Genomic DNA, 15,452 nt, shown 5'->3' with positions numbered 1-15,452 from the left:
TTTTAACAAATGTTTTCCTCTTTTGATGTCATTTCAGTGAGAAATTTGCATTGTAGTAATCAAAACTTTTCAAAAGCTCACATTTTTGTGTAGACCATTAAACCGTTGTGGTGCCTGTATGAAATCAGTGAGGTATCTTCATGCTCAAACACTGCCTGCAAAGTCACTGCCTAAGCTTTCGGACGCAGCCACTGAATCAGTTACTCGATTTGTTCAAAATATTTAAGAGTCATTTAATCATTTACTTAAGCAATTCATTCAAAAACACTGATTTATTCAGGATTGTAACAATTGAGTCACTGAATCATTTACTCAAACAATTGATACTAAAGAAAGTGAGTCATTGAATCATTTACTCAAGTAAATGAACACCTTTGGCTTTGTTTGAAACTTTTCATTCCCTAAAACTAGACAAGGTAACTGGCATTGCGTCTAAAATGCTACTTAATCTGAAGATCTTGTTTCTTTAACTGTTGTATAAAATGACGCTGTTGGTCTGAATATCAGCACGGCTGTGATTACCTGCGGTCGAATCGCATGACATTCGGAACACCAGCACTCTTGTTAATGTGATAGCCCCTATATTGCTTAACTGACTCGATGCAGAGGTCTGGATGTTAACTAAACACATTTTTACTTTTAGTCCACAGTCATCAGTGGATCTGCAGGTGTCCTTTATAGAGCACAGCATGTGCGTTTGTGTGTTTGTGTAATAACACACCTCACATGTGTTTTGTCAACTGTTCGCAGGACAGATGCTCTCCTTTAATTAAACGGATTGAGGGGGTTAATTAGAAGAACAGAAAAGAACAACGAGGGAAGAGAAGAGAGCTGCTGTTTCTCCTGTGGTGCTGATTCAGCTCTGCCATCTCTCTCTCTCTTTCTCTCTCATTACAGATATGCTCTGTAGGCACAATCATTCTGCACATATGTTACATATGTTTCATATCTATGAGAAATGTGCATCTTACTCAAGTTCTACATGGACAGGACGGGGATTTTAATTAATATGTGTCCAAAAACACGAAATGGACCATAATAATGGGATGTCTTGGTGTACTTGCAACATTTGATTAATGAAGCGAACTAAAACGCTTATATGGGCAGTTGTTTATCAGATGGTATTATGGCTTTTCTTGGCTTTTGTTCTCTTGTAGAAGCGTTAGCCTCTGTCTTTCTCTCTCTCTCATTGTGACATTGATCCATTGAGTCTTGATCTTGCTCTGACCTGCTGCCTAGCTCAGCATCTTGCATCATGGACCCACACAGCCTGTACACACACATACAATCACATAAACCTTGTGTGTGTTCTTTCAAATGTTAGCTCAGTAGTTCCAATGATTTGCCCTTTAATACAGAGGGGTTACTACTCTGAGCTGAGAAGAAGTGTGCCAGCCTATTTTAAATACTCTAGGATCATTTTTTAATGATTTGAAATCTCCCACAGTGAGGGAACGTTTCTTCTCTTCATCGCCCCCTCGTGGACATAATAACAACTGCAGATTCCCTTCCATCAGTCTTCCACCTCCGACTTACTGTCATCATTCCTACACTGCAAATAACAAGCAAAACAAAGAAGTAAAACTGGCATTACATACATGCAATGGTCGAGGGTATAGGCCTAAGGGTATATTTTAATTGTGCAATAGGCCTAATCTAAATCCTTTTGGAAAAATTCAGGACTGGGCAAGTTGACGTCTTTTAAATGGGCAAGTTGACGTCTTTTAAATGTTAAACATTTAATCTGATTTTAAATTCATTACAATATTTATTGGCAAAAATAATGGTTATGATAATTTACCTTTTACGTTTATGCTATCTTATGAATTGTTTTATTTAATAATTGTTTTACTGTTTGAATTTTGCTCAATAATACGTTTTTTAATGGCAGATTTCGTTGTGACAGCTACTCAATAGACCTTAGTCAGTTAATTTTTTACATAAATGAAAAGGAGGCTGTGAGGGATACAGTGCGTTCAATGGATTGTGCTGGTTTCTTCTAACAACATTCCGATTGTTCAGCTGACGAAATGTCTTTCCGGAAAAAAAAAAACTAAAAGAAAAGTAGACAAAAACTTTACAAAACAGTTTAAAAAGTTGTGTGTTGTGAAAATGGCACGGCCTTTATCGAGTGCCATAAAGAATGTACGTCTATCTTTAACAGCCTCGTTTGCATCTGACATATTGGTCAACAAATATTCAATGAAGTGTAGCTTACCTTTATTCGGCCATTAAAGGGATCGTTCCAAAAATGAAAATGTACTCATCCTTATGTTGTTCCAAACCTGTGTGAATTTATTTCTTCTGCTGAACACAAAAGAAGATACACAAAAATGAGATACACAAAAATCCTACGGACTCGTGCAAACAGTGTAAGAGTCACATAACATCAATCACTAATAATACCAAGTTACAGTTTTGCTAGTACAGCCTAAATGGTGGTTAATAATTTTATTGAAAAAAAGGCTAGCATATATTGTTGCAATAAAATCTTTACTTTTTCCAGTTTAGGTTTCCTTTCCGTTTTGCAGATGGTGTTGAATGAATGAATGTGTGTGTAGATGGGTGTGACGTGATACTACAGACAAAAAGCAAACATTGAGCTTACACACCATCATTTGCATTTAAAAGTCAGAAGTGAGACGGAGGAATAGAATGAGAGGAGTGAGTGAGGATCAGAGACGAGTGTGAAGCGGGAGAGGCGTTAATGCAGCATGTTTGATCTTCATTCAATAATTGAATAATAATCTCCCAGGAGAAGTGACCTAGAACCGAGAAAAAGAAATTGATATTCATTTGCGCATCTAAATACTGACACCTGCTGGTCAGATGTTATTATGGCAACCTCCCATCATTGAGAGAGCTGAGTTTCACTCCATCCTCTCGGCGTCTGCTGCGGTGACATTGACAAACGAGTGCAGTGAAGAAGGTACCGCGCTTGTGTTTTGAATCCTGACACTTGCAGTGCAACTTTTCCAACCAGCGGTAAGACTGGCCTCGCGAGAGCTGCATTCAGTCGTTGTTTATATACAGTAGGCCTACGTTGCGTTACGCGCGCTTTCATCAGACACAGTCTTGGAATGGTAAGACTCATTGTCAATACAGCTGCGCACTGGAGCGGTATAACAATATATTACTACAGGTCCCAACACAGCCATCACTCTCGTCTCTCCCTTCTTCATGCTCACCTTCACTCTATCTCTCAGGCCCGAGGGAGCTTCCCCCGAAATGCAAATGTCTGATACAAGCTTGCACTGATTCTGCCTGAACTTCAGCCGAAGAAAATGCATCCATCATCGTTTGAAAACTTATTTGTCCTCCTTTAACCTTGAAGAAAAAAGGAAAGATGTGTGTGTGTGTGTGTGTGTGTGTGTGTGTGTGTGATGATTTACAAAAACACATGTGTAATATACTGTAAACGTAAATAATGTAGCCTATAATTATTTAGTAAAAAAAAAAGTAAATGCGCTTCACTCAGATCACTGGATCATTTTCTCTATAGTAGTACATGAGGCTGAAAAGAACTGTTTTTTTTTTTTTTTTTTTTTTTTGCTTTTCATTTTGGAAGAATGTGAAATCAGCTGCACCTGACCTCTTGCTCTTTTAAATCAGATGTGCTTGACTGATACTAAACTTGAGGGCATTTAGTTGTTCTCACATTCAGCTTTGTTATTTATCATACAGACATGCAGAGAGATTTCATGGCAAAAGTTTAGTGATCATTTAGTGATTGTCGAACACGACTGAATGATTTCATGGAGCAAATTTTCATTACGCAAAAATGCAGGTTATAAAGGTTTATTTTCATCATTTTAGTGCATGTTATCACTTCAAGAAAACCAATTAAAAAAAAACAGAAAGTGAAAATATTTATATATGAAGAGTTCAGATGCAAACGCCTCTAAGTGCCATCTGAAATTTTCTTCTAGAATGATCATTTTTATCAAGCTCGTATATTTAAGTTCAGTAATTTCACTTAAATGGCAATGAAAATGACCTATTAATTGTCCTTTAAGTGAAATTACTGAACTTAAATAAACAAGCTTGATAAAAATGATCATTCTAGAAGAAAATTTCAGATGGCACTTAGAGGCTTTTGCATCTGAACTCTTCATATGTAAATATTTTCACTTTCTGTTGTTTTTTTTATTGGTTTTCTTGAAGTGATAACATGTGATAACACATATACTAAATATAATGCTGAAAATAATGATGTATGAAATGTTTAATTATGGTCTGACAAATTTACAAAGAGGTTTGGAAATTTGAGTCTGGAAAAGAGGAATTTTGAAGTTGAAAATGTGTTGGAACCTTGTTAAAAGATTGGTGACTGGTCACAGCACCACACATACACACTTTCCTTTAGTCATTTATGTAAATCTGCACTATTCTGTTTTGTTTTTTTGCGTAGCTTGGTGAATGTATGGGTGAATGGATAAATATGCCAAATATGTTCAGCATTTTCTGAGCAATAACTGATTATAATGTGTGTTTCTGTGTCATCAGACTTCGTAAGGAGGGCTACACTGTGCAGGTGAATGTCAATGACTATCTGGATATCTACTGTCCTCACTACAACAGCAGCCAGAGAGGTGTCGCTGAGCAGTACGTGCTCTACATGGTCAGTTATCGTGGTTACCGTACGTGTGACCCGCAGCTGGGCTTCAAACGCTGGGAGTGTAACCGCCCCCACGCCCCGCATGCACCAATCAAGTTCTCGGAAAAGTTTCAGCGCTACAGCGCCTTCTCGCTCGGCTATGAGTTCCACGTTGGGCACGAGTATTATTATATCTGTGAGTATAGTGTTTTGTAACACAGCTATTTACATTACTGTATTATAGTATATGAATGTCAGACATTTCCATCAAAAGAAAGAAAAAAAATATTCTGCTTAAAAAAAGGTGTTTTTTTTGGAATTACAACATTATTTTAATAACAATTAAGTACATCATCACCCTCCCCAAATTGTCATTATTATGTGAATATTAATTTAAATTTGTTGCTCTGCTTTTAATAAATGTTGCTTTCGAATAATAAAATAAATCATTGTATTTAAATGCATTATATTTATAACTATAAAGTTCATAAATCAGTTTATTTACATTACTGTATACAGTAAGTGCATAATAATCCACTATTATATTTACACACAATGCTAACACTATACACTGTATCTGTAGGACCTTATGCTTGTGTTGTCATACAAGTTACCATTTACATCCAATAGTACAAGCTTCTTTTTAGATACTAGATAGTATTACTTATTTAAAGCTTTTCTGTGTTTAATATTGCAGACAATTTGACAGAATATTACAGTATTTCTGATGACTGACAGATGATTGACATTTTCTTGTTTTTTTAGCCACACCCACTCATCACCACGGGCGGAGCTGCCTGAGATTAAGAGTGTATGTCTGCTGCTCAACAGGTATCGACCTCTATCCATCCATCCATCCATCCATCCATCCATCAACTCATCATTTCATCCATCCATCCAACCATTCTATTTTTTCAGTCAATTAATCCACCTGTCCACCCACCTCAGTCCAGTTTTCTTTAACTCTACTATCTGTCTTTCTGAGGATTTAATCAATCTGTTTACACAGAAAGCACTCTCTCTCTCCCTCTCTTTCCCCAATAGGTTTCATGTCTTAATGTTGTTTTTTGGCACTACAGTGATTCCCAACCGGGGGTACGCGTACCTCAGGGTGTACTTGAAAAGATTTTGGTTTTACTTTCGTTAAACTTACTCTACCATTCAAAAGTCAGTAAGTTTATTTTTTAAAGAAATTAATACATTTATTGAGCAAGAATGCATGAAATCGATTAAAGTGACAGTAAAGAAATTTATACTGCTACATTTCAATTAAATGCTGTTATTTTTAACAGTCTTTTCATCAAAGAATCATGAAAAAATGTATCACTATTTCTAAAAAAAATATTAAGCAGCACAACTGTTTTCAATTGATAATAGTAAGGTCAAAGTAAGAAATGTTTCTTGAGCAACAAATGAGCATATTTAACTGATTTCTGAAGGATCATGTGAAACTGAAGACTGGAGTAATGATGCTGAAAAATTCAGCTTTGCATTCACAGGAATACATTATAATTTAAAAATTATATTTTGCAATATTGCTGTTTTTACTCAATTTTTGATCAAGTGAATGCAACCTTTGTCAGCGAAAACATTAACAGAATGTACCAACCCTAAATTTATGAAGTAGTGTATATAACAGAAATTGTCACTTATTAAAAGATTCGAATAAAAAAAATATATTATGGAGCCCTGCATGACATGGGGGGAAATTATATAATAAAATATAACAAATTAAGATTTTGTTTAATTTAGGGCTGTCAAACGATTAATCGCGATTAATCGCATCCAAAATAAAAGTTTGTTTTTATTGTGTGTGTGTACGGTGTATAATTATTTTCTATATATAAATACACACACATGCATGTATATATTTAAGAAATATTTGCATGTATATACATTCTATTGCTCCACCTCTGTTATTTCTCCCCCCCCCCCCCCCCTCTCTCTCTCTCTCCCTCTTCTCTCTTGTTTCCAGGTCCTGTCAGGATTCATGTTCTCTCAAAGTCAGTTTGCTGGCACTGAGTGTTATTTTAACCCCTCACCCTCTCTTTCTGTCAGTGCTCATGTTCATTAATAATATTCCAGCTCAGTGGATGTATGTGAGAGAGAGAGAGAGAGAGAGAGAGAAAGAGAGAGCATACTGTGTGCTGTCTTAACCTCTGCCCTCTATCTTGGAGTCTCTGAGTTCTTGTGTCAAGATGAATCTGTTATTCTTGCTCAGTCAGGTCTGAACTCCAGTGCCTTGAGATCAAATAGCTGAAGCAGGGCTGATGTATTTATCAGGATGTGGAAAACTACTAATGAGCTGATGAGTTGAGTCAGGTGTGTTAGATTAGAGAGATAACATGTGCAGTGATGGGGGGCATTTAAAGGCCTTGAAACTCGCAGCATTATTCAATGGCATGTGTTGAACACGTAATTTTCACTGAAACAGGAAGACAGGGTTGGACATATCTAACAGCTCCTCCTTTTTTAAAAATAGCCAATAGCATTTCGTTTATATCACAGCCTGGAGCCGTTGAGATAGCGAAAGCCGCAGTCTCCTCCTAATCTCTAACCGTTTCTCCTCCTAATCTCCTCCACACCGCTTTAAAATATAGCATTCTGTGCAGAATTCAAATGGGTCCGATATGTTTTCTGGTATGCACCGACTTGCATATATCATCACTCATAAGAAAATCTGATGAGAATCTGAAGTGCAGAATGATGCCATCAAAATCATTGATGCATATTGGTGGAAATGAAAAACTGTAAGTTTTGAATGCTTATATCTTCTAAATGCAAATTGTGTCTTTGTTTTGGAGCAAACTAGCTTATAGATTACATTAAGGCTAGCATATTCATGCTATAAGCCAAATAACTAAAAATCTAAATTCATGAGGACTTTAAAACCAAGATTTTGATCCACTGAGCTTAAAAAGAAAGAAACAAAATGCAGTAGTTTTCCAATGCATTTTTAAAAGTTGCGCCGTCTTAAAAAAACACAACGCTTTTTTGCTAAATTAAAGCAATGCGAAATACCAAAGCTAAAACAATAATAGTAAAATATTGTTTCAGAATATTAATTGGATTTTTCACAGTACATTTGTTCTGAAGGCAAAACAATTTCTGACAATTTTTTTCTTTCTGTTAAGCAGAATGTATTTTTGTCTACCCACTAATCATTTTACAATAAATACCTAAAATAAATATCAAAATAATATAGTTTCAAAGCAGATTAACAGAGAATAACCCAAACTATTCTTGATTATTATTATTATTATTATTTTACTGTTCAAATTAATGGCAGTCAAAAGAATAAAAATATGAATTAATCATAATTTTCTGAAAAAGATTTTGATAGCCCTAAAAAATTCGATCAAATTTTCCTTGGGTCCCCTACTGCTCACTCCCTTGACTGTTGGTAATTGTTAGTTGTTAGACAAGTTGTCGACCTAGTAGACCATTGTTTCGTGATTTATAACGCATCCCTTTGATGTAAGTAGCCTCCATCCAGTGCTGTATGACCCGGAGGAGCTTCCAAATAAATTCCCAAGGCCTTTGAGAGCATGCATAAGATCCTTCAGAGAGAGAGGGGAGAGTATGTGTGTTCTGATTCTCCTTTCATGTCTTCCCAGCATCTGATTCAGATGATGAGCCCCAGCCCACAGAGCCAGACTACACTCTAAGACCTAACATCAAAATCGATGACCTCGGTGAGTTACGCGCACACCAGACGGACCACACTGACACTTATACATATGCATATAAATCACTGACTAAGTTGACATTTACACCCAAGGTTTCTACGCCCAGATCCACACGCCTCTTTCGTAATTACACAGCAAGCTCATAAATCACGCGTGCACGTGTAAGAGCGGATTTATTGTTATAAATCAAATTGGGTGTGAAGTTAAGAAGCTAAATCCACTTCATGTCATTTGAATGTGTAATAAAAATGCATATGAGCTCAACTCTAATTTGCTTTTCCTGCGCACACGGCGTATCCCAAACAAACACAGTAGCCTATATCTGCTAACACACATCTTATGGGCAATGACTGACACTAATGAAGCCACAAGCTAAAAGGCAAACGAAGCGTGAGCTGCCCGGCTATAGTTAGCTTGATTAGCGCCGAGGCTAGTGTTAGCGCTGATTAGCAGTGGCAGAACTAGCCCTCCAGTTCCCAGCCGTACAGTCACATCCTGCACTTCCTCACCACCGCGGTAACCTGACTCAAGGACAGCGACGACCGCACCATTTAAATGAGAGAAAATAAATTGATTTGACTTCAAGTGTTTTTAAGGAATAAAGAGGCATCGATCTGTTCGTGTGTTTTTTTCCGAGCGTGTGTTTTGAGACAGATGGATGTGTTTTGGGTCGTCTCTGGGTCAGAGCCACCCAACGATTTCCAATAACTGGAATCTGAGTACCGGCTCTCTCCCGCTTGCTCCGATCAGGGGTTCAGTTTTCAAACAGGCCAGAGAGGGGAAGAGAACAACCGCAAGAGGCCAGCCGGGTCTCGGGAAGCCACACGTTTCAGTACTGCTCCATACATCTGTGTCCAACAGACAAAAGAAACCCTGTCACTGCTGTCCTATTAGTATTGACCAGCTTAAAAAAACCAATGGAAATTATACATTTCTAAAGTGCACTTCTACAAACAAATCAAAAGTTACTCACAAAACTGCCACATTAAACTCTAGAATGCTGCAAGTGCTTTTAAAATAAAAGAAAAAAATACATAAGCACTTACTAATTTAAATAAAATTGGATTCTGAAGTCGTTGGAAACATAAATTCTCATTTGCAGGATTCTAAATGTCAGTTCTGTAAATCTGCTGGAGCAGTTAGTCCCAATAATGGCAGCGTGTTTTACGGTACGAAAGGAATTCATGATATTAGTACAGAGCGACTCGCACAAATGCAGGCAATCACAAATACAGGTGCAATAAACACAAAGGCAACTTTTATTTGGCCTTTGGGGAATAATACAGAACAAGAAGAAGATGTGTGTGGCATTGTGCTCATATACCATTCTCTTTATATGCTTTTTCTAACAATAAAACAAACCATTTCCTGCTTATATTAAGGAATATTGGTTAATTCATCAGTTAATGCAATAGACATCCTACACTAACAATGAACAATACTTTTACAGCATTTATTCATCTAAAATAGTATTAGTTTGTATATATACACCACCTTTCAAAAGTTTGGTGTCTATGTACATTTTTATTAAATGTTTTTTTAAGTCTCTTATGCTCACCAAGGCTGCTTTTATTTGATTAAAAATACAATAAAAACGGTAATATTGTGAAATTATTACAATTTAAAATAGCTGTTGAAAAAAACATTTTCATTTTAAAATGCAATTTAATCATGTAATGCAAAGCTAATAAATATGCTGTTTTTATTTGTTTATTTATTTATGAATTATTACAGTTGAAAACAGTTGTTCTGCTTAATATTTTTGTGGAAACATGATCATTTTTTTCAGGATTCTTTGACCGCATTTATGTGAAATACAATTTTTTGGTAACAATATAAAAATCTGTACTGTATCTTTTGATCACTTTAATGTGTCTTTGCTGAATGTGTCTATATTTTTAACATTTTGTTGTAGAAATCAACATTAGCTAATGTATTATAAACAAATGTGAATTAACAGTGAACAACAGTTTATTTATTGACATTGACCCAGATTAACGAATGCTGTAAAATTGCTGTAAATTGTTTTTGGTTTTTTATACCTGAATGCAAACTGAAACTTATGTTAACCATTTGAACCTTATTGTACAGTGTTATTACAATATTATATCTGACGCAAAGTTCTTAGTGTTCCGTAATGTGAGATTCGACTTCCCGTTCAGGTCACTGATAGGACAAGCTCATCAAATATCTCTGTAATCCATTCTCCAAACGAAAAACAACTTCACAAAGTACAAATTGGTCATGTGATTGTATCTGGCCCGAGCTCTGGATGTTGGCACAGAGTGTTGAAATCCAGCAGGTAAACATGTTCCAGAACATCCCACACAGCTCTTCTCTCCTGCCTGGCATCCAAGGACTCCTGTCAATCAAACATTGCCCTGCCATAGTGGTTAGAATGCACTTAATTTGCACAGTGACTTGTACACTTTTAATCTGACAGGTATTATTTAACAAAAGGAATATAAAAAGCAAAAAAAAAATACAGACTATAGAAAAAGATTTAAACAAGAATGATAATAATATTAAGTCTCATAGTTAAATACTGTTGTGATTCAAATGTTAATTTAATGCTATCTGCGTAAAAAGGTGATAAAAGGAAAATTAGCACCCCCGATGTCTCTGGAAAAACTGTCACATCCTTTGTCTGAGTGGTGTAACATCATATTATTCTGTCAAAAACACACTCATGTAATGTGTGCGTGTCTGGAGATGTTTTTTATCTTTTGGCAGCCAATTTGCGTCACACACTGTTCCTTTTCACCTGTAAGTGAAGACGTGTGTTTATGAACTTGTCTGTCTATCACAGAGTCCCTGAGTTGGAGGACACCCACTCGCAGTCGCAGACACCAACAAACCGGTTGTGTTAGATGTTCGTCTCCGGTGATGATGTTGCAAAATTCCATAGATTACTTGGGCACATCGGACATTCCTCTTGTAGCTGATAATAATAGTTAAATTCTAGTCTCTGTTGTGTTCACAATGAAGCTTGTCTACTCCACACAAACACAGACATCTTCAGAGCATACCTGGCTGAGTCAACGCGTTTTATTTTTAACTCCTTCCCTTAGGCCTCAGCTGGTTTTCTATACCTTAGTGAGTCACGCAACAATGGTGTCTAGACCAGCTGGTAATTTTGATCTGTCTGTCTCTCTCTAGATGACTATGATAATCCCGAGGTCCCTAAATTGGAGAAGAGCATCAGCGGTAGCAGTCCATCCAGAGATCGCCTTCTCCTAACCGTGGCATCACTTTTCTTCATCGCCCTCTCTGTCTCCTAGCATCCACCTTTTATCCGTCACCACACCAACGAGGCCTTGGGGGGGAGAAAGGAAGGATCCAGGGCCGATAAGTTTGCCGATAAAAACTGGGAAAGGAAATGAATGGAACACTTGATGCTGCAGCAGCTTACGAAGTGTCAAGCACCAGCCCACAATTCAACAGTTGTTTTCATGTCTTAAAAAAGCGACATACTTTTCATGTCGTGCAGACGATACTAATACAGATTTGAACACCATAATGAGAACTATGCCATTTCGGTTTCAATAGTGCAGATTGTATGTGTGTGTGTGTGTTTATGTGTTTGTGTGGCGCCTTCGGTGCTTGGGGGCGGAGTGGATCTTTCCTTCACTCTGAAGGTTTGATGGCTCCATTATCTGTGAATTGGCAGGTTAAGAGTTTAAAAGTGTTGATGTGATCTGAAAATGAAACCGTCGAGGAGCTCAGGTTACTCTTCGCTCGAACCCGGCAAAATATCTGAACCACCGTTTAATCCAATTCCAAAAGTGTTTGTTTCTCTCTGTGTGTTTCTGTTGCCAGAGAGACGTGCAAACCGCTGGATGATCATGTAATTGCCGTCAGGGATGAACAGCAATATTCATTTGATGAGTTTAAACAAGTCTATAATAGAAATCTCAAAGACTCGAAATCAGTTCATTTTTTACTTTTTTATTGACGAGGCGACAATTTATAAAGCGTTAAAAAAAAAAATCCAATTACATCTGATTCTTATTTGAACGTAACATGGTCACACATGAAAGCAGAGGCCGATATGGTTGTTCTGTGATGCAGAAAATTGAGAAAGAAGTGATTTCGCACGAGCGCCTGCACAAACGCATTAAACACAATGAGACAAACAGAAGCCAAATAGCTTTTTGTTGTTGTTTTCTTTCCTTCTTTCTTTTGATAAAAGGTGCTTTAAGTGTGTGAGTGAGACTGAGTGAGTGTGAGTGAGTGAGTGAGTGTGACTGAGTGTGTGTGTGAGTGAGTGAGACTGAGTGAGTGTGACTGAGTGTGTGTGTGTGTGTGTTTGTGTGTGAGTGAGTGAGTGAGTGAGTGAGTGAGTGAGTGAGTGAGTGAGTGAGTGAGTGTGACTGACTGAGTGAGTGAATGGGTGAGTGTGTGTGAGAGAGTGAGTGAGTGGATGGGTGTGACTGACTGATTGTGAGTGAATGGGTGAGTGAGAGTGTGTGTGAGTGAGAGAGAGAGAGAGAGAGACTGAGTGAGTGAGTGAGTGAGTGAGTGAGTGAGTGAGTGAGTGAGTGAGTGAGTGAGTGTGACTGACTGACTGAGTGAATGGGTGAGTGTGTGTGAGAGAGTGAGTGAGTGAGTGAGTGAGTGAAAGGGTGAGTGTGTGTGAGAGAGTGAGTGTGAGTGAGTGGGTGAGTGGGTGTGACTGACTGATTGTGAATGAATGGGTGAGTGAGAGTATGTGTGAGTGAGAGAGATAGAGCGTATGTGTGTGAGTGCATTAGCTCAGTGATGCTGGAATAATCTCCTCTAGACTTTATGGACTTGAACCGGAGATGGACACCTACACAGACACTGTACATAAAACACATGCATTTATTTATGTGTGGATATTGTGGACGATCTCCGCACTGATACCCGTTGGATTCGGAAGAACTCCAAACCATCTTCAACGGGATTGTTCCAGTTCGAACCGGTTGTCACTGCTTGCTACTTGACTACTTTCGGTGGTGATCAGCAAGACCAAATGAAAATTGAGGGGTCTGGTGGTTATAATCCGTTTCTACGGCAACAGTTATTCAGCTATACACACACCTAAAGGCAGGAAATCAGATCAACACACATGAAAAGAAATAACAGCAATTACTGGCAACATTTCTGGTGACACTTTTGCCAAGAGTAATACAAACACACAAATGCTACTGGGTGGGTAGTTATTGCATTCTTACGTGCTTTTCAAGGGATAAACGGCAGTGTATGCATCAATCATTTTACAACAAGGTTCAAAATTAAGGTTCTAACTCTTTTTACATAGACTAGGACCTTATCACGATGGTAACGACATCATATCATGGCTCATGATAATAGCAACCAGCGCTGCTTCTCGCTCTAGAGACATGCAAATACTGCTTAAACTAGCAATGGCATGTGGTTTAGGAGAAATGATGTGTGGTAGAGGTTTTCTAACTTAGATTCATAATGGGCACCTTCTCTCACACCTACAGGCTGTCTTTAAACAATTGATAAAGCCGTTTATTGTATCATTCTGCTATAATAATAATTTCAGTTTATGTGGAACATTACGTCTACTTTATATTCCATTACTATGGCTGCTGTGATTTCACCGATTTAGAGCAACTTCAGAACAAACTGAACACTAATTTGAATGCTCGGAATGATCATTTACAGACTTGAATCTACATTTAATTTGTTTCATGTTGTCTTTCAAAGTCGTTGGGTTGAGGATAAGTAGTTTTTTCTGTATTTGGGTTTCGGGGGTTCGTTTTTTGTTTGTTTTTTCAGATGGAAAAATGTAATATTTCAGAAGAGTGGATCAGGCAAAGTATCACTCTTCAAATGTTGCACTTACAAAAACTTGGACACGAGAATTGTGTGTGCGTGTGTGTGTTAGACTGCAATTGTTAGAATTTGATGTTTGTTTTAAAACTAGCCTAAATGGCCTTTCAGTGTGTGTGTGTGTGTGTGTGTGTGTGTGTGAGAGAGAGAGTGAAAGAATGAGAGATCAAAAGGTAATAAAGCTAGAGGACGGTGTGAATGCATGTGTTTATGCAAGTTGTTTTCCATTGTTTATTATAGGCATTTTCTGTGTGAGTGGGTGCGAGTCAAAGAAACTGTATTGTTTTGGAGGAAACAACAAAAGCATTTTGTTGGAAACAACCGATTACAATCATGTTTACCTTCAACTGGAATGAATTTAAAGAACTTGAAAAAAGAAACTGTAAACTGAACAAACCATAACAAAGCTTATAATAATAATAATCATGCTAAAAAAAAAAAAAAAAAAAAACACCAAGCCTTTGATTCATATTTGTTACACAACAACACAGTTTACGAACTCGTCTTTTTGGGTATTGAAATGTCCTTCTGAATCAGATGAAACCAAAGGACTAAATCTAATAAGAGTAGCCTACACAAACATTATCTCCCCCTCACTCTGATTCCCCATCTGAAAAATAAAATGTAGTTTCAGGTTTCCCACTGCTGTCATCAAAAACAAGCCATACTTTTCCAATCTTGTAATCTCTTGTATTTTGTTCACTCTATCGTCTCTATTGAATCTATTATCATAGTGTTGGTTATCTCTGCGCAGTGTGCGATGAAAGGATTACTATCAGAGGCCGACCTGATGCTGGGACCCTCTTATCTAATCACTTATTTATGAAGATATTTCTACATATCAATCCACATTGCGGGGCTTGGCATGGCACTTTTTAAAAATAAGACCCATCCAAGCAATTTTTACATCCTGTGCAATCTTTCTTGGGCCAACTTACACAGATAACTACATAATTGTCTGTGTGCAAGGTTAGCCTACTATACTAGTTTATTTATACAAAGTGATGTGCAAATTTGTTTTTTCTTTTTTATAGAATAATTTATCTCATAAATTCCAACCAGCCTTTTGAAAGCAGAATGAAAATTTAAACAGTATCAATAATCAATTCAATAAGTGTTTCTGTATTTATTTAAAAATGTTTCTAGTTATTTAGTTGAGTTATAGTAATTTGCTTTATTTCTAACATTAATTTAAACTGCACTAAAAAATAAGTTTTATAAAATACTAGGCCAATAAAATAACTGCAGTGTAACGTCTCAACAATCAACTTTATCGGCCCTGTGTGGACGCTAATAGTTATCGATCTTGGTGTGGACGGGCCTTAACTCTAATAATAGTT

At 37.2% G+C, this 15,452-nt stretch overlaps 1 protein-coding gene across 3 annotated transcripts in view; it reads left to right on the top strand.

The window, feature by feature from the left end:
* The window catches only part of efna3b (ephrin-A3b), a 55,361-nt gene extending 40,552 nt beyond the window's left edge, over positions 1 to 14,809 (top strand). The window contains exons 2-6 of one of the 3 annotated variants that reach the window (XR_013823720.1): positions 4,507 to 4,793; positions 5,363 to 5,428; positions 8,215 to 8,292; positions 11,446 to 12,839; positions 12,911 to 14,809. Coding sequence is in view for 1 of the 3 variants with exons in the window: in XM_079894897.1 (XP_079751023.1) it covers positions 4,507 to 4,793; positions 5,363 to 5,428; positions 8,215 to 8,292; positions 11,446 to 11,567 (553 nt within the window). In the remaining 2 variants the exon portion in view is untranslated. Of the gene's footprint in view, positions 1 to 4,506; positions 4,794 to 5,362; positions 5,429 to 8,214; positions 8,293 to 11,445 lie in introns of all 3 variants that reach the window. The other 2 variants (XR_013823721.1, XM_079894897.1) reach the window with 2 other exon arrangements.
* The last annotated feature ends 643 nt before the right edge of the window (positions 14,810 to 15,452 follow it).

Source organism: Squalius cephalus (genome assembly GCF_949319135.1).
Source record: "Squalius cephalus genome assembly, chromosome: 15".
Classification (NCBI taxonomy): Eukaryota; Metazoa; Chordata; class Actinopteri; order Cypriniformes; family Leuciscidae; genus Squalius; species Squalius cephalus.
The sequence above is the reverse complement of the archived record's forward strand: the minus strand, read 5'-3'. Positions and strand labels throughout refer to the sequence as shown.